The sequence below is a fragment of the Salmo salar genome, chromosome ssa01 (genome assembly GCF_905237065.1).
Source record: "Salmo salar chromosome ssa01, Ssal_v3.1, whole genome shotgun sequence".
Lineage (NCBI taxonomy): Eukaryota > Metazoa > Chordata > Actinopteri > Salmoniformes > Salmonidae > Salmo > Salmo salar.
In genome coordinates this window covers 66166794-66187673 of record NC_059442.1, presented here as the reverse complement: position 1 = coordinate 66187673, position 20880 = coordinate 66166794, and the positions used below count along the sequence as shown (strand labels likewise).

At 41.2% G+C, this 20880-nt stretch overlaps 1 protein-coding gene across 1 annotated transcript; it reads right to left on the bottom strand.

The window, feature by feature from the left end:
- Nucleotides 1-11854: 11854 nt before the first annotated feature.
- Nucleotides 11855-20624, bottom strand: eef1akmt2 (EEF1A lysine methyltransferase 2). Its single transcript, NM_001141114.1, is given in 6 exon segments — nt 11855-12108; nt 12773-12989; nt 18874-18981; nt 19623-19737; nt 19944-20009; nt 20222-20624. Coding segments are annotated over 6 exon segments (708 nt in total). The 5' UTR covers nt 20326-20624; the 3' UTR covers nt 11855-12010.
- Between the last annotated feature and the right edge of the window lie 256 nt (nt 20625-20880).

Below are 20880 nucleotides of genomic sequence, written 5' to 3'. Positions count from 1 at the left end.
GGTTGTAACAAAACCTTCGTTCAGCGAAACCATTTCTCACGCGGGGGAAGCAAGCAACTATTGGTTCCAATTCAGCTTGACCATGCTTATATTGAGAATATTTAATATATTCGGTATGTTGTGTTTTTTTTGCCATTCATTACACATTGTTTTACTTCTAGTTCAATGGAAACTACATCATTTTACTCTCCCCCTCCGTATTGGTATCGTCTACTCGTGTGTCCTTTCCCCCCACAAACTATTCTGAATGTACAACTCTGTAGTAACGTTGTAACAGTAAGTAGTTCACTTGGCTTCATGCCCATAGGGGGCACAGGGGCACTTGCCCCCTCAGATTTGTCATGTAAAAAAAAACACATAATGTAGTTGTTGTTTCTCTATAATACTACTAGCCACATAGCAATTTCATGATGTTGGCTTTAGCTAGCCCAGATAGTTATGTGGTTGGGAGATTGGGAGCCTAACTACCAAGAAGCCATATCAATTAAGTTAGAGTAGCTTTCTTGTCTATTTTAGCTGGCCTGCCTGATGGCAAGGTTTAGAATATAAATAACTAAAGGTACTTAAGACACATTCCTTGCAATTTTTTACCCAGTCTTTAGCAGAGATGCAGAGAATAATATTTACACTGAACAAAAATATAAATGCAACATGCAACAGTTTCTAAGATTTTACGGAGTTACAGTTTATATAAGGACATCAGTCAATTAAATAAATGCATTAGGCCCTAATCTATGGATTTCACATGACTGGGAATACATTATTGTATCTGTTAGTCACCGATACCTTAAAAAAAAGGTTGGGCTTGGATCAGAAAACCAGTCAGTATCTGGTGTGACCACCATTTGCCTCATGCAGCGCGACACATCTCAGCATAGAGTTGATCAGACTGTTGCTTGTAGCCTGTGGAATATTGTCCCACTCCTCTTCAATGGCTGTGCGAAGTTTCTGGATATTTGTGGGAACTGGAACACGCTGTTGTGCACGTCGATCCAGTGCACCCCAAACATGCTCAATGGGTGACATGTCTGGTGAGTATGCAAGCAATGGAAGAACTGGGACACTATCAGCTTCCAGGAATTGTGTACAGATCTTTGTGACATGGGGCCGTGCATTATCATGCTGTAACATGAGGCAATAGCAACAGATGAATGGCACGACAATTGACCTTAGATACCGTGACGAGATCCTCTGTGCAATCATAATGCCATTGATTAATTGCAATTGTGTTCATTGTCCATAGCTTATGCCTGCCCATACCATAACCACACCGCCACAATGGGGTACTCTGTTCACCTGTTGACATCTTCAAAACGCTCGCCCATGGGACACCATACACGCTGTCTGCCATCTGCCCGGTACAGTTGAAACCGGGATTCATCTGTGAAGAGCACACTTCTCCAGCGTGCCAGTGGCCGTCAAAAGTGAGCATTTGTCTACTGAAGTCGGTTACGACGCCAAAATGAAGTCAGGTCAAGGGTGGTGATGATGACGAGCACGCAGATGAGCTTCCTTGAGACGGTTTCTGACAGTTTGTGCAGAAATTCTTTGGTTGTGCAAACCCACAGTTTTATCAGCTGTCATGATGGCTCATCTCAGACCATCCCGCAGGTGAAGAAGCCCGGATGTTGAGGTCCTGGGTTGGCATGGTTACACATGGTCTGCGCTCAAACCCACAGTTTTATCAGCTGTCTGGATGGCTCGTCTCAGACCATCCCATAGGTGAAGAAGCCGGATGTTGAGGTCCTGGGTTGGGATGGTTACACATGGTCTGCGCTTGTGAAGCCAGTTGGACCTATTGCCAAATTCTCCAAAACTTAATTGGAGGCGGCTTATGGTAGAGAAATTAACATTAAATTAGCTGACAACAGTTCTAGTGGACATCTGTGTCATTGCGTTGTGTGACAAAACTGCACATTTTAGTGTGGCCTTTTATTGTCCCCAGCACAAGGTGCACCTGTGTAATGCTCATGCCGTTTAATCAGCTTCTTGATATGCCACACCAGTCAGGTGAATGGATTATCTTGGCAAAGGAGAAATGCTCATGAACAGGGATGTAAACAAATTTGTGCACAACATTTTAGAGAAATAAGCTTTTTTGTGCGTATGGAACATTTCTGGGATCTTTCATTTCAGCGAATGAAACATGGGACCAACACTTTACATGTTACGTTTATTTTTTTGTTCAGTATAGTTACTTTAAAATAACCACCATTCAGGAGGATACAGACAGCTGAAGAGGTATGCTTGGATATACAGAAAAATATATATTATTTACATAGAATTATGCATAATGATTATGGCTCTAGATTGCAGGAAAAAGCTATTTCGGGTGTTTGAAAACGGCAAAATTCTCCAAATTACAGACAATGGGCCTAGCTCCCCTCCAGACCACCCCCAGCCATCCCCCCAGCCCCCTCAGATTTTTGCGGTGCATGATGCCCCTGAATCAGCCTGTCAGTAGCGGTGCATGGGTAAAATCACCAGGGAAGCCAAGCCAGGAAAAAAATTACATTTTACAAGCTATGTGTTGTGATAATTGTGTTGTTCTCTCTATACCCTCTTAGTTCATATGCCTTGACACCATGCTATATAGGTCAAGGCCGAGAAGTTGCAGAATAAATTCAACCACACCTGTTTCATCACAAAACCAGAGAGCAACATCTATCCGGTGAAGTCCACAAAACATATTGCATGTCACAAACAGTTACATGACCTAAAGCATGGTCAAGCAAGTTAATGTTTCCGACATTTTCGGACTACTAAACAACTATTAATTTAGACCCACAGAGAGTTACAAGTCGCAAAGAAAACAGGTGCTGACTCCACTATTCCAGCACCATTTCAACATAATCTAATCACCTATGCTGAGTCTAATACAGTGACAACTAAAATATAACAAAAATAATTTAGTCTAATCAACGTAAGCTAAATATGATGTGGCTGTCCATGGTATTGATTTCTCTCTGTGTGTGTGGAAGTAGAAAAAAATGTGTTGACTCACCCCACTTGTTGAGAAACGCCAATGCCATCCTACTCTTTCATGTTGCCTAAACAGTCTATGACTTTATCATACAAGCTTTTAGTTTTTGTTGTCCTAGGCTACCTGGCTAAAATGCTTTCTCGCTAACCTAACTTCCTTTCATGGGCAACAATTCACTAAGCCAGGTAGTTAACATTAGCCTAACGTTACAACATTGAGCTACATATTGAACTTCCATCCTCTCAGGACAGGGGCACAATGTATGAATTTATGGTTCATTCAGAATCGCCGTTATAATCATTGGCCAGTACGAAGAATTAAGTAAAACCACAAGTCGAAATCCATATCTCAATTCATGGCTAATTTAGGAAAGGGACGATTTCAGCTAGCTACTAGCCACCGAAGGACAATGACACAACGAGATGCAACAATTCACGTTTTCTGTCAATGACGTTTGGCTTCTAATGTGATGTGACTGTGTGCCAGTACAATTCACGGCTGAGCTCACTCAGTTTTGCTCAACGCTGATTGGCTATAATTAAAAAATATATATTATTAAGGGAGGTCAAATGCTCGCTGGCCTCCCTTGCATTCAATGCTAAGGGCAGCAACAATGGCATACTCGTTTTGACCAGACAGCATAGATGGGTTACACATACAGAGAGGGGCTGTTTCATTCGCTTGGATGCTTTCTCCGGTGAGATACATTCAGCCTCTTGCGAATTGAAGGAAATTTTCTTGGTCATTTTGGGGGGTAAGTCTGGCTTCCCCTTGGCTACCATGAATACACACCACTGCAGCCTGTGGCATATTAATTGAAACTTATTGTTTCCAGGCCTTTATAACCTGTAATTTATGACACTTGGCTAAATACTAGGCCCTATAAATGTTATTTATTTTTTTATTTCACCTTTATTTAACCAGGTAGGCAAGTTGAGAACAAGTTATCATTTACAACTGCGACCTAGCCAAGATAAAGCAAAGCAGTTCGACACATATAACAACACAGAGTTACACATGGAGTAAAACAAACATACAGTCAATAATACAGTAGAAAAATAAGTCTATATACAATGTGAGCAAATTAGGTGATATAAGGGAGGTAAAGGCAATAAATAGGCCATGGTGGCGAAGTAAATACAATATAGCAAATAAAACACTGGCATTGTAGATTTGACAGTAGATGAGTGTGCAAAGTAGAAATACTGGGGTGCAAAGGAGCAAAATAAATAAATAAAAACAGTAGGGGAAGAGGTAGTTTTTTGGGCTATTTATAGATGGGCTATGTACAGGTGCAGTGATCTGTGAGCTAGATAGTGAGGGAGATAAGTGTTTCCAGTTTCAGAGATTTTTGTAGTTCAATGCAGCAGTGCTCTGATTCAGATTGCCATTTGTAGGCTTATGTTTAAAAGTGTTCCTTCCTTGTCACAGTAATATTTGTATACACTCATAGTTCTACTTAAAAATATACTAGATAAAGAAAGTGTCATGTAGAAACATGTAGTAGGTCTAAAGTTATATAAACTATGTAGCCGTAGCAAAATACTAGGCCAGGCCTAGTAACCTAAATTAATGTTTAATAGTTGTACGTAGAGATATATAGCTACATCCATATACTCTGTAACTGTGAAGTTGACTGAGCTGCCTGTACAGTCTCATTGGGACCCGGCAGATGTTTTGAAATGTGGCAAGGAGGAATTTCTCCCACTTCCACATTGCTTCCCCAGCATGGAAAACTGCACAGCTACATGCAGGAGTAATTCAATCAGCACCCGGAAATCGTATTAAGAGGACTCAAACGTTTCCAAGGAGATGGAATGAAAAACATAAATATTTACTGTATCACACTTGAGAATTAAATAAAAGTACAGCATTCATGGTCTTAGTGCGGCAAGAAGGCAGTGGCATCAACTCTGCAACTCTTGATTAACATTGAGTGGAATAAAAGTGTGGCTTCACACCAGTGCCTGCACACATGTTGCCCGCTGACGATGGCAAAATTATGAACCTACTTTACATTTCATGTTACCCATATTCTTAATGTGTATGTCTTCTGTGACTCACGAGACACAGATCATGTGTCTATGGCAATGGACATCCTAAAACAGGCCAATCTTGTCCTGTAAGGGCTTGTGTGGGTGGGGTTCAGACTTTTGCCTGCACCCACACCAGTCCTTTTTGGTAGGACTGCTTACGCCTGCCCTAGAAATAGCTTGGCATGCCAGGTGGCTGTTGAAAGAGGATGACATGCTCCAAGCAGATGAATGAAACTCCTCTGTTCAACAAAATGTATAATTTAGGCCTCAAATTCCTGGAGCCAGTTTAATGACTGCTGCCTTAAAACATGGTGTACATTGTGCATGCTTTAGTTTAATTAACAGCACCAGCGCTCCAGATGTGTTCCTGTTCACAGCCTCGTAAACTAACAAACTAACCACTATCAAACCCTCAGCACAGGGTGACAGGATCACAATCACATAGCAGATGCATAAACATTTGCATGGAAATGATCTATCACTTCTATTCTTCCAGAAGGAACTAAGGTGCTTTCCACAGATGCAACTGGAGGATTATTTGAATGGTGTTCTGCAACTGCATTAGCAGCATACCCTGACAGTAAGGAATGCTGTGTGGAAAAGTTGACTGAAATACTCTCATGACTTGACTTCCATTAACAGGATTGTACTACCTCCCAGTCTCCATATTTGTGACTGCGTCTCTTAACAACAGCACCTGTGCAAGGGAGTGGACTTTATGTACAGTGGCTTCGGAAAGTATTTCGACCCCTTGACTTTTTCCACATTTTGTTACGTTACAGCCTTGTTCTAAAATTAATTAAATTGTCCCGTCCCCCCCTCAGAAATCTACACACAATACCCCATAATGACAAAGCAAAAACAGTTTGCTAATTTATTAAAAAAATATATAATAATTAAATATTACATATACATAAGTATTCAGACTCTTTACTCAGTACTTTGTTGAAGCACCTTTGGCAGCGATTTCAGCATAAATTCTTAATGGATATGACACTACAAGTTTGGCACATCTGTATTTGGGGAAGTTTGTCCCATAATTCTCTGCAGATCATCTCAAGCTCTGTCAGGTTGGATGGGGAGCGTTGCTGCACAGCTATTTTCAGGTCTCTCCAGAGATGTTCCATGGGGTTCAAGTACAGGCTCTGGCTGGGCCACTCAAGGACATTCAGAAACTTGTCCTGAAGCCACTCCTGCGTTGTCTTGGCTATGTGCTTAGGGTCGTTGTCCTGTTGGAAGGTAAACCTTCACCCAAGTCTGAGGACATGAGCACTCTGGAGCAGGTTTTCATCAAAGATCTCTCTGTACTTTGCTCCGTTCAGCTTTGCCTCGATCCTGACTAGTCTCCCAATCCCTGCCGCTGAAAAACATCCCCACAGCATGATGCTGCCACCACCATGCTTCACCATAGGGATGGTGCCAGGTTTCCTCCAGACATGACGCTTGGCCTTCAGGCCATAGAGTTCAATCTTGGTTTCATCAGACCAGAGAATCTTGTTTCTCATGGTCTGAGAGTCTTTTGGTGGGCTGTCATGTGCCGTTTACTGAGGAGTGGCTTCCGTCTGGCCACTCTACCATAAAAGTCCTGATTAGTGGAGTGATGCAGAGATGGTTGTCATTCTGGAAGGTTTTCCCATCTCCATAGAGAAACTCTGGAGCTCTGTCAGAGTGATCGGGTTCTTGGTCAAATCAAATTAAATGTTATTTGTCACATGCGCCGAACACAACAGGTGTAGACCTTACAGTGAAATGTTTACTTACAAGCCCTTAACCAACAATGCAGTTTAAAGAAAAACCCCAAAAAGTAAGAGATAAGAATAACAAATAATTAAAGAGCAGCAGTGAATAACAATATATACAGGTGGTACCGGTACAGAGTCAATGTGTCAATGTGCAGGGGCACCGGTGGAGGTAATTACGTACATGTAAGCAGAATTATTAAAGTGACTATGCATAGATAATAACAGAGAGTAGCAGTAGCGTGGGCGGGGGGGCAATGCCAATAGTCTGGGTAGCCATTTGATTAGCTGTTCAGGTGTCTTATGGCGTGAGGGTAGAAGCTGTTAAGAAGCCTCTTGGATCTGGTAGTGCTTGCTGTGCAGTAGCAGAGAGAACAGTCTTGACTAGGGTGGCTGGAGTCTTTGACAATTTTTAGGGTCTTTGTCTGACACGCCTGGTATAGAGGTCCTGGATGGCAGGAAGCTTGGCCCCGGTGATGCACTGGGACGTACGCACTACTCTCTGCAGTGGCTTGCGGTCGGAGGCCGAGCAGTTGCCATACCAGGCAGTCACCTCCCTGACCAAGGCCCTTCTCCCCGATTGCTCAGTTTGTCTGGGCTGCCAGCTCTAGGAAGAGTCTTGCTGGTTCCAAACTTCGTCCATTTAAGAATGATGGAGGCCAATGTGTTCTTGGGGACCTTCAATGCTGCAAACATTTTTTGGTATGTGATGCATCTGATCTCAATTTTCAAATCTCATAGCAAAGGGTCTGAATACTTATGTAAATAAGGTATGTTTTTTTATTTGTAATAAATCATCTGTGGTGCAGAACAAATACATTGTTTCTGTGCCAGTCAAAGAGCCATTTGAAGACTGCTTAGACGCTGTCTCTTCTGAGACAGTATAAATGTCAATGTGACGATATTGATCAGAGTGAAGAGTCATTAAGCATCTTGTTTCATGGGGAAAAGTTGTGTAAAGGAATACAATATAAGCATATATACATATATAAGCATTTCGCTGCACCTACTACATCTGCTAAACGGTGTACAAGACCAATAAACTTTGATTTGATATTATATGATGATGAGCATCCAGGCAGGGTATTCAGTACTTGTAAATTTCCAGGCAGTAATTCTTGTAACGCGTTTATTCAACAGCATGCCTCACATCGACTGCTTCTATTGGGCCACGTGCCCAGATTCCAATTAGTGGTTGAGTTTGACAGTTATTAATGAGAGAGTTACGGCAGGAAATCACGTCGCTTTCTTTGAACCATGTCTGTGTATTCATTACGAGCTGGTTATTAAGGTGGATTGCAAAACTGAGGACTTTTGTGAATGAAAAATGTTGACATACAATACCGTTAAAGTTTGGGGTCACTTAGAAATGTCCTTGTTTTTGAAAGAAAGCTATTTTTTTGTCCATTAACATAACATGAATTAGAAAAACAGTGTAGACATTGTTAATGTTGTAAATGACTATTGTAGCTGGAAACTGCAGATTTTGAATGGAAAATCTACATAGTTGCTGATAATGGGCCTATCACTCGTGTTCCAATGGCACGTTGTGTTAGCTAATCCTTTATCATTATAAAAGGCTAATTGATCATTAAAAAAAAACCTTTTGCAATTATATTAGCACAGCTGAAAACTGTTGTGCTGATTTAAAGGAGCAATAAAACTGGCCTTCTTTAGACTAGTTGAGTATCTGGAGCATCAGCATTTGTGGGTTCGATTACAGGCTAGTTATATTTTTTAACCAGGGGGAGATTTCCCCAACATGACATTATCTGAATATTGGACTTTTTATAAAACTGGTTAAGATTCTGCATGTTTTAACATCACATAATAACAGAGGCTCTTGAATTAATGTGAAATTGTTTATAGTAATTATTTTGTGTAGGAATGTGACCAGACAGCTTGGGTCAGTGTGTCAAATTTGATGTGATAAGTAACAAGGTTCTGCTGATTAGAGGACAAGGCTTGATGCATTTCTAATGCTGAGAAATTCCCCCCTCTGCTGTGTCTATCATATTTAGTGGCATTAACCCCCACATTTCCTTGTGACAGTTGTAAACTCAGGAAAAAAAAGAAACGTCCCCTTTTCAGGACCCTGTATTTCAAAGATAATTTGTAAAAATCCAAATAACTTCACAGATCTTCAGTGTAAAGGGTTTAAACACTGTTTCTCATGCTTGTTCAATGAACCATAAACAATTAATTAACATGCACCAGTGGAACGGCCGTTAAGACACTAACAGCTTACAGACGGTAGGCAATTAAGGTCCCAGTTAAGAAAACTTAGGACACTAAAGATGCCTTTCTACTGACTCTGAAAAACACCAAAAGAAAGATGCCCAGGGTCCCTGCTCATCTGCAAGAACGTGCCTTAGGCATGCTGCAAGGAGGCATGAGGACTGCTGATGTGGCCAGGGCAATAAATTGCAATGTCCGTACTTTGAGACGCCTAAGACAGCGCAACAGGGAGACAGGACGGACAGCTGATCGTCCTCACAGTGGCAGACCATGTGTAACAACACCTGCACAGGATCGGTACATCTGTACACCCCACCTGCGGGACAGGTACAGGATGGCAACAACTGCCCGAGTTACACCAGGAACGCACAATCTCTCCATCAGTGCTCAGACTGTCTGCAATAGGCTGAGAGAGGCTGGACTAAGGGCTTGTAGGCCTGTTGTAAAGCAGGTCCTCACCAGACATCAGCGGCAACAACGTCGCCTATGGGCACAAACCCACCGTCGCTAGACCAGACAGGACTGGCAAAAAGTGCTCTTCACTGATGAGTCGGGGTTTTGTCTAACTAGGGGTGATGGTCGGATTTGCGTTTATCGTCGAAGGAAGGAGCGTTACACCGAGGCCTGTACTCTGGAGCGGGATCGATTTGGAGGGTCCGTCATGGTCTGGGGCAGTGTGTCACAGCATCATCGGACTGAGCTTGTTGTCATTGCAGGCAATCTCAACGCTGTGTATTACAGGGAAGACCTCCTCCTCCCTCATGTGGTACCCTTCCTGCAGGCTCATCCTGACATGACCCTCCAGCATGACAATGCCACCAGCCATACTGCTCGTTTTGTGCGTGATTTCCTGCAAGACAGGAATGTCTGTTCTGCCATTGCCAGCGAAGAGCCCGGATCTCAATCCCATTGAGCACATCTGGGACCTGTTGGATCAGAGGATGAGGGCTAGGGCCATTCCCCCCAGAAATGTCCGGGAACTTGCAGGTGCCTTGGTGGAAGAGTGGGGTAACATCTCACAGCAAGAACTGGCAAATCTGGTGCAGGCCATGAGGAAGAGATGTACTGCAGTACTTAATGCAGTTGGCCACCAGGTACTGACTGTAACTTGATTTTGACCCCCCCCTTTGTTCAGGGACACATTATTCAATTTCTGTTAGTCACATGTCTGTGGAACTTGTTCAGTTTATGTCTCAGTTGTTGAGTCTTGCTATGTTCACACATGTTAAGTTTGCTGAAAAGAACAGTGAGAGGACATTTATTTTTTAGCTGAGTTTACCTCCTAAGCTTTGTGAAAGAACATCAGGGTATAGTGATATGGTAATGCCAGAAAGAGTGAACGGTTACATAATAAAAGGTGAAGGAATGTTACATTGCAGGTTGGATTCTCATTGCAGAATGTAGATGTCAGATGTCTAGCCTGTTGGGGCTCGGGGTCAGTATTGAGACATTTTGAAAAAGATATGTGCCCATTTTTAACTGCCTCCTACACCAACTCAGAAGCTAGGATATGCATATTATTAACACATTCGGATAGAAAACACTCTGAATTTTCTAAAACAGTTTGAATGGTGTCTGTAAGTATAACAAAACTCATATTGCAGGCAAAAACCTGTGAAAAATAGATTTAATAAAATGTGAATTTTGTGACTGTACTATTTAGTGTCATTGTTTTATAGATACCATAGTGAGAAAGGATTCATTTCGCAACACCTACGGCTTCCACTAGATGTCAACGAGCTTTATAAAGTTGTTTGAAGCGTCTATGATAAACAGAGAGCAAATTAGAATCCAAGCATAAATCTGAGAAACGTGAGTTTTGTCTTCATTGTTTATCTCGACATAGGATAGGTTGTGTGAAAATATTACTGATGTTTAACGTTAAAAATGGACCAAAAGATTAATGCTAAACAACATTTGACATGTTTGAACGAACATAAATAGATTATTTACTAGGTTTTTTTAGCTTTTCGGCGTGATTTTACCAGCCCCACACCACGTTTTGTGGGAGCATAATGAACGCTAAGTACTTGGTGTTATTTGGACATAAATTATGAACTTTGTCAAAAGAAACCACATTTGTTCCGGACCTGGAATGCCTTCCGGACCTGGGATCCTGCCTTCTGATGGAGATAATCAAAGGTAAGGGGGTATTTACAATGTTATTATCGATTTTAGATGATGCTAACTGTATAGCATAGCCTGTTGTTCTTAGCATAGCACCCCGTTTATTGTAAAGTTATTTTGAGATCTGGCCATTCGGTAGCAATTACGAGATGATAATATATTATTCTTTGAATGACAATATTATAATTTACCAATGTTTTCGAATAGTAATTTTGTTATGTTCACCGGAAGCATTTCAGAGAAGAAAAAGATCTGAATTTCACGCTACTGTAAAATGCTGTTTTTGGATATAAATATGAACTTGATGGAACAAAAAATGCATGTATTGTATAACATAATGTCCTAGGAGTGTCATCTGATGGAGATTGACAAAAGTTAGTGCATAATTCAAGCTGGTTTCTGCTTTTGGTGACGCCTGACCTTGAATTGAAAATGGATGTTTGTACTTTTGTGGCTATGTACTGTCCTAACATAATCTAACTTTATGCTTTTGCCGTAAAGCCTCTTTGAAAATCGAACAATGTGGTTAGATTAAGGAGATGTTTATCATTTAAATTGTGTAAAATAGTTGATTGTTTGAGAAATTGAAATTATTAGATTTTTGATGTTTTGAATTTCCAGCCTTGTTAGCAATCCCGGCTCGGGGTTCATTGCTAACCTGTAGCCCCAACAGGCTAGGGTCTGATACAATGTGGAGAAAAGGGAAGGAAAGTGGAAAAATGTCAATGTGCAAGACATAACATTTATTTGGGGGAATACTGATTGTTGGTATGATCCTTTCTCAAAAACATTTCACAAAAAGGAACTTTTTAATTGAAGAATAAATGATTGTGGAAAAAGTCCATAAAAACAACATTTCAGAATGCTGATTTGCTTGAGGGCAAAAGTCAGTGTCGTCGTTTGAAGATTATTGCGGTCACACTGTTGCCAGTCTTGCCACCAAACTGGAAGCGGGGCGTTGGTAGCTCTTTCACAAAATCAAACCCTGCAAGTCAAAGACAATACGTTTATGAGCAGCAAGCATAGAGTTAATACCTTGCTGTGTTAGCATTGCTTTTCAAGCTGTGAAACTCCCTCAAAACCCTTGCACTAGACTATGGTTTTGTGTGGGTTTTTAAGCAACTATCATTCACCATCTGTGGTGCATCTTCAAAGCCAGTAGAGAGAAGCTGTCATTTTGACAGATGATGTTCACATGGCCTTGGTCCCAAAAGCATCTCCCCAGCTCTTACTCATGCTGAAGGATGACAGCAAATGGAAGATTGCTTAAATACTGGCTAAACAAGGCTGCTTTTGTTATAACCTGACGTTTGGCCAGAGAGCTGTCTTGGTTGTGGCATTATATCAACACTTTAATAATAGGCCAGACACCGAAATGAACCACCCAAACAAAGATTTTACAAGCTCAAAACTGCCCTACTCCCTGCTGATAATACTTAACTTGCTATTGAGCATTCAAAATGATCATCATAACAGCATAAAAGATGCCATAAACAATCAAGGTTACTGATGAGAACTGACTTTGCATTCAGGAAACAAACAGATATTTAGGTTATCATTATGTTGACTGTGGGATGGAGGCGTCCTGAAAAGTGTAATCCAATGGTGCACTCATAACATTCCAGGAGTATCTCGGATGGTTCACTCACCTTGGCTGAACATCTGTAGTAGCTGTTCCTTCGTCCAGTTGCAGGAAGTGATGATGAATAGCCCCTCCTCCTTCAATGCCCCTCTCAGGGATTGGATGTAACATGCTTTGCCGTCCTCAGTGTTCTCTGGGTTCAGGCTTATGGCGTCAAATGTGCCCTTGTCGATGCATACGTCAAAGCCGCTCAACTCTCCAGAGCATCTCAAGAAGTCCACCTCCTAGTATGATGCAAAAGGCACAGTGAGTGAGTTGATATCAGTATATGCTTGAATCATATTTACATTTATATACAATAGCCTGGTACTCCAGATGTGTTGAGCTACATTATGGCTGTATGAGAGAGCCTATACACCAAGTCTATCATTTCTCAAACTCTTTGGCATTAAACTGATAGTGCCTTTAGAAAGTATTCATACCCCGTGACTTCAACATTTTGTTGTGTTCCAGCCTGAATTCAAAATGGATGATAGATTTTTTTCCCATCACCCACCAACACACAATACCCCATAATGACAAAGTGAAAACATTTCATACATTTGCCAATTTATAGAACATTTAATACAGAAATCTCTTATTTACATAAGTATTGACAACCCTAAGTCAATACATATTAGAATCACATTGGGCAGCCATTACTTACCCAGAAAGACTCACAGCTGTATCTAAGAGCTTTCACACCTGGATTGTACAATATTTGCACATTCTTTTAAAAATTCAAGCTCTGTCAAGTTGGTTGTTGATCATTGCTAGACAGCCATTTTCAAGCCTTGCCATAGATTTTCAAGCTAATTTAAGTCAAAACTTTAACTAGGCTACTCAGGAACATTCAATGTCCTCTTGGTAAGCAATTCCAGTGTATATTTGGCCTTGTGTTTTAAGTTATTGTCCTGCTGAATGGTGAATTTGTCTCCCAGTGTCTGTTGGAAAGGAGACTAAACCAGGTTTCCTCTAGGATTTTGCCTGTGCTCTATTCCCTAGTTCTTGCCGATGACAAACATACACATAATATGATGCAGCCCCCAACATTATTGAAAATATGAAGAGTGGTACTCAGTGATGTGTTGGATTTGCCCCAAACATAAGGGTCTGCTTCCAAGACAAAGTTAATTTATTTGCCAAATTTTTTGCAGTTTTACTTTAGTGCCTTATTATGTACAGGCTTCCTTCTTTTTGCTCTGTCATTTAGGTTAGTATTGTGGAGTAACTACAACGTTGTTTATCCGTCCTCAGTTCTATCACAACCATTAAAATCTAACTCTTTTAAAGTCACCATTGGCGGTTTCCTTCCTCTCTGGCAAATGAGTTATGAAGGACACCTGTATCTTTGTAGTGACTGGGTGTATTGAAACACCAAACTATAATTAATAACTTCACCATGCTCAAAGGGATATTCAATGTCTGCTTTCTTATCTACCAATAGGTGCCCTTCTTTGCAAGGCATTGGAAAACCTCCCTGGTCTTCAAGGTTGAATCTGTGTTTGAAATCCACTGCTCGACTGAGGGACCTTACAGATAATTGTATGTGTGGGGTACAGAGATGAGGTAGTCATTAATAAATCATGTTAAAACTATTATTGCACACAGTGCGAGTCCATGTAACTTATTTCACTTGTTAAGCAAATTTTACTCCTGAACTTATTTAGGCTTGCCATAACAAAGTGGTTGAATACTTATTGACAAGATATTTCAGCATTTCATTTTTAATTAATTTGTAAAAATGACTAAACATCATTCCACTTTCATATTATGGGGTATTGTGTGTAGGCCAGTGACACTAAATCTCAATTTAATCCATTTTAAATTCAGGCTGTAACAACAAAATGTGGAAAAGGTCCAGGGGTATGAATACTTTGAAGGCACTGCATATAAAGGACTTTCAGCATCAATCTTTGGCTTCAATATCTGTTGAACATGAGCAACCATGTGACAGAGGCTAATATCTGTGAAAAAGTAGAGCACTTTCGCCCCTGTGGTCAAACCTGACCACTGCTGAGGACCTACCACCAATGAAAGACCTCTTATCCTTATAGGCCATGGAACACTAGACCGAGCCAATCAGCCACACACTCACCACCACCTAAGGGTCACATCATTGGCATTTTATGAGGAGGTTAGCAGTGATTCAGTGTTGAGAGAAATCTGTATGTCCATTGGAATGACTCCGTTCGTTTTGGACGGATGCAGCCATAAACCTCAGTGATGTGATTTAGGCCAGGGGTGGGAGGGCAAGGCTTAAAACAGTGGAAAAACACACATCCAAATGGTGACAGAGGTGGGATTGTCCCAGGCAGACACTAACTAGATGGTACGCTACAGGCTAGTCACTCACACACACTGTCTTCTACTGCTCTGGGGGACCATGATGGACCATGATGCTAACATACACACCCACCGCTACCCATGCAGGAATGCTGCCAGACTCAGGTCAATATTGACTTCAACAGCAAGCACCCTGGCCAAGTACAGTATACAGTACACAGCTCCAGAGCAATGATCCCTCTAGCCCACAGAGAGAAGCATGAGATAGAAAGTTGAGTCAAGCTCAATCCCTTTACTGTGGCAATTGTGATCGACCCAACGCAATGTCAGCCACTTTCAATACAAACACCCCAAAACAAAACTAACTATGCAAGACTTATTAGTATGCAAAACTAACTACGCAATAGATTTTGTTGTAGGCAGAACGCGTCGGAGTAGGATTCAATTGCATTGACACACTACACAGACCCGTGCGGCATAACCAATCAGAGCTGCAGTAGGCTTATATGCAAATAAGCCATTGCGATATATGGATCTGTGCCATTTACTTTGAACTGGACTGTTTACAGCAATACACTAAGTAGTCAACAGCCAGATGGTAGCATAATTTGTCTGATTCTACATAATAATGTTATGGGAATAATAATGCATTATATTTTGTAAAGTGGTTTCTTGCATCAAACAACATTTTCAATCACCTCCTTGCCCTGCATGTGTTTAAGTCTCATGGAATGTAGGCCTACATCGAACACCACACATTGGCTGCTACTGTAGGCTGAATGGGGCGGCAGGTAGGCTAGTGGTTAGAGCGTTGGACTAGTAACTGAAAGGATGCAAGATCGAATCCCCGAGCTGACAAGGTAAAAATAAAAACTGTCGTTCTGCCCCTGAAAAAGGCAGTTAACCCACTGTCATTAAAAATAAGAATTTGTTCTTAACTGACTTGCCTAGCTAAATAAAAAGAAATGATAAAACAGCTATTTCCATGTTAAATTGTATGGGATGTATTTTCTCCAATGTTTTTGATGTTAGGCCACTCTGGTAGGCCAACATTATGATCAAATAGCCACAGTAGCCTACTTAGCCACTTAAAACTAATTTAAAGCGGGTACAGCCTCAGTGTTCACAGTAAACAAGCGCTGGAAGTTGCACAGAATATTCACAACGTTCAAGTTTGCTTTCAGCAGACCAGAAATTAGCTCAGTGGCAAAAATGGGAACATTGCTCCACAGGAAGGTGTACAGTAAGATATTATACTATGCATGTGTGTGTATGGGGGAGGAAACCTCACTCATCCCTAGGTACGGTATCGTATGGCTGAGCAGCATTTAAAATCTGTTTTTCTTGCACATGTGTTCCTGCAGATGTGTTAAATCCCATCAGTTCTCCCAGGCACAAGGTGGCTGAATCCAAAGCCAGGCGGAGTCCCATTACTTTTAACACCCCCCTGCTACCCCTCCACCATGCAAGGTAAACACAGGAGAGTTTCCCCTTATGGCAGCAGCCCTAGGCTAGGGGATACGGTGCGCTGAAAGCTAGTTTGTGTAACTGGCAGTTGAATATTTCATGCAGAGCTAAGCATCAATGGCTGGGTTTGTCCGTGGCCTGGGGTCCATCCAAGAGACCCTCAGTCCTAAACATAATATTACTGGGATGGAGTAAGGGGATGTTGATAAATGTTGGAAATTTACATTTTTATATTCCAGTCCTGTACGTGGCATTATACCATTACAGTATGCTTAAATCATTAAAAAAATTCAACAAAAGGTTTTTTATTCATGAAATGGTCATTCTGACAGACATGTATGTCACATATACAGTTGAAGTCAGAAGTTTACATAAACCTTAGCCAAATACATTTAATCTACATTAATCCTAGTAAATAGTTATTTAGGATCACCACTTGATTTTAAGAATGTGAAATGTCAGAATAATAGTACAGAGAATGATTTATTTCAGCTTTTATTTCTTACATTCCCAGTGGGTCAGAAGTTTACATACACTCAATTATTATTTGGTAGCATTGCTTTTAAATTGTTTAACTTGGGTCAAACATTTTCGGTAGCCTTCCACAAGCTTCCCACAATAAGTTGGGTGAATTTTGGCCCATTCCTCCTGACAGATCTGGTGTAACTGAGTCAGGTTTGTAGGCCTCCTTGCTCGCACACGCTTTTTCAGTCCTGCCCACAAATTTTCTATAGGGTTGAGGTCAGGGCTTTGTGATGGCCACTCCAATACCTTGACTTTGTTGTCCTTAAGCCATTTTGACACAACTTTGGAAGTATGCTTGGGGTCATTGTTCATTTGGAAGACCCATTTGCGAACAAGCTATAACTTCCTGACTGAGGTCTTGAGATGTTGCTTCAATATATCCACATCATTTTCCTCCCTAATGATGCCATCTATTTTGTGAAGTGCACCAGTCCCTCCTGCAGCAAAGCACCCCCACAACATGATGCTGCCACCCCCGTGCTTCACGGTTGGGATGGTGTTCTTCGGCTTGCAAGCATCCCCCTTTTTCCTCCAAACATAACGATGGTCATTATGGCCAAACAGTTCCATTTTTGTTTCATCAAAGCAAAGTACGATCTTTGTCCCCATGTGCAGTTGCAAACCGTAGTCTGGCTTTTTTAAATGGCATTTTTGGAGCAGTGGCTTCTTCCTTGCTGAGCGGCTTTTCAGTTTATGTCGATGTAGGACTTGTTTTACTGTGCATATAGATCATTTTGTACCTGTTTCCTCCAGCATCTTCACAAGGTCCTTTGCTGTTGTTCTGGGATTGATTTGCACTTTTCGCACCAAAGTACGTTCATCTCTAGGAGACAAAACGCGTCTCCTTCCTGAGCGGTATGACGGCTGCGTGGTCCCATGGTGTTTATACTTGTGTACTATTGTTTGTACAGATGAACGTGGTACCTTCAGGCATTTGGAAATTGCTCCCACGGATGAACCAGACTTGTGGAGGTCTACAATGTTCTTTCTGTGGTCTTGGCTGATTTCTTTTGATTTTCCCATGATATCAAGCAAAGAGGCACTGAGTTTGAAGGGAAGCCTTGAAATACATCCACTGGTACACCTCCAATTGACTCAAATGATGTCAATTAGCCTATCAGAAGCTTCTAAAGCCATGTCATTTTATGGAATTTTCCAAGCTGTTTAAAGGCACAGTCAACTTAGTGTATGTAAACTTCTGACCCACTGGAATTGTGATACAGTGAATGATAAGTGAAATAATCTGTCTGTAAACAACTGTTGGAAAAATTACTTGTGTCATGCACAAAGTAGATATCCTAACCGACTTGCCAAAACTATAGTTCGTTAACAAGAAATGTGTGGAGTGGTTGAAAAACAAGTTTTAAAGACACCAACCTAAGTGTATGTAAACTTCTGACTTCAACTGTATGCAGTGCATCACACCTATTTTTCTTCCAAAGCATTAGCGACCAATATAATGTTATTCATTTATTAAAATATGACTGTATAATGAATAGGTATGAGGTTTAGACATACTGTATGGAGGTGCGTGTTGGTGTCTGTGCATAGATCTCACAATACAATCAAATAGTGCCACCAACTGTTCAGTATACCATCTGCTGTACCCATGTGTCCCATGCACATAACAATTGCTGCTATACACATGACCAAAACACTGGCTATTTGTTGTTATTGCAAAAGAGAAATAGGTACTCTCCCTTATCACTTGTGTATTAACAAAAACCGCTCAACTCCATTACTGTGCACTGCAATTACAAAGCTGCTAATGTACTGTGCAACAGCAGATACTATGCCGTTACTGTAGCGATTATAATTTCTACACACACACGCACAGCAGTTAGGGCTTACCTTGACTTCCACATTAGAAAAGTCTTCTGTCTGCAGTACACTTCTTGCAAGTTTAACAGAGGCAGCAGAATAATCTATTCCTGTGAGATTTGTGTATCCACTTTTGGCCTAGAGAAGAAAAACAATCAGAATGCATAAAGAACATGAATAGTCATACAAAGGCAAAAATGATTGACATAGGTGAAGAAAGTATTTAATCTAATGTTGTCCTACACTGAGTGTACAAAACATTCCTAATATTGAGTTGCACCCCCTTTTAACCTCAGAACAGCCTCAATTTGTCAGGGCATGGACTCTACAAGGTGTCGAATGCGTTCCACAGGGATGCTGGCCCATGCTGTCTCCAATCCTTCCCACAGTTGTGTCAAGTTGGCTGGAGGTCTTTTGGGTGGTGGACCATTCTTAATAGACGGGGCAACTGTTGAGCGTGAAAAACCCAGCAGAGTTGCAGTTCTTGACACACACCCTCTGAATGGCACACATACACAATCCACGTCTCAATTGTCTCAAGGCTTAAAGGTGTTTCTTTAACCTATCTCCTCCCCTACATCTACACTGATTGAAGTGAATTTAACAAGTGACATCAATAAGGGATCATAGATGTCACCTGGATTCACCTGGTCAGTCTGTCATGGAAAGAGCAGGTGCTCTTAATGTTTTGTACATTCAGTATATGCTACAGGTGTAGGCCTAATAGGCATTTTTACAGCATAGTAATTCCACACCTTTAAATTTTTTTCAAAGCCTACCAGTTCTACTAAGAGGACACCATTCCCTGTGCCAATATCAAGTATAGCAGTGTCTTCTGGGATTTCCTCTTTCTCCATCCACCGCAGCACACGGTCCATACTCTCTTCTCCAAACCTTGGGGAAATAGATATGGGGCAAAGTGCAGAACAACATGTCCTTGGTTGCTGTATATTGTAGTAGGTGGTTCACTGGGGCAAAGTGTTACAGGCAAATTAACATTCCACCCATAGACATTAATTCCACCTCCCCAATCCATTGCAATTCAAAGTTGATATAGGGCTGCACAGATCCATGTACACTACAACCAGAATTATCTTTACCATATCTCACCAACGTCCCCAATGTCTTTAAACGTCTGCAATTCCCTCTGGTACGCATCATCCCAGCTAAAAAAAATAAATGAAAATAATGTAACATCGCAAGGAACAGAAAGATACAACGTTTCTATAAATAGTGGCGTAAAACAGCTCGTGTGGCGTTGTGCCTTAATGATTTTTGGACCGTATGGGAATCACTAATAAATACAAAAAATACAAAATGTAACATTAGCAATTATGCTGGGCAAGGAGAACAGTGATGTGTCATTTGGAACACTCACTATTCTTTCGTTCCGAGCTTCGAGGGTGTAAAATCATCTTTGACCAAGTCCTCATTGATTTTTGGGGTCTTTGGACAGCCACGCGTGCATTCAATGGATTCCATACCAGATCGATATCTAGCTTCTTGCTGTATAAACCAAAGTAGCTAACGTTAGCTAGCAAAGTAGCGAACGCAGACAGGAAGCAAGCATCAAAACGTGTTCCTCTACTTTCATGTGCACATATTCTGTATGTTTTAAATAAGAGGAATGCTGTAGCTAGTTAGGCAACGTAAATTAAGCGATATGCGTAATCGTTTATAATAATGCACAGACATCTACGTTTCCCATTATGTTTATGACGCCCAGAGGAGCGAGCGTGAACCAAAGAGTTGTATAAGTAACTCAAGATCGACCATTGTAGGCAGAACAAGCAAGGATGTGGGCAGAGCCAAGTACGAGTTTATTGACGCGTCCTAGCACGTATTTAGATTTTTCTGATAGGGAACGCCTACTCTGTGAAGTGCGCGTGTGCACTGACTCAATTCGCCCTTGCAGTCCTTCTAAACCATGCCATTTAAAGGGTCAAGTCTACAAAACTTAGTCCACTATTCGTAACACATTTTAGTTTTTGAAACAAACTGTATGGAGATCAAATCGATTAGAAAATTTGCAGAATG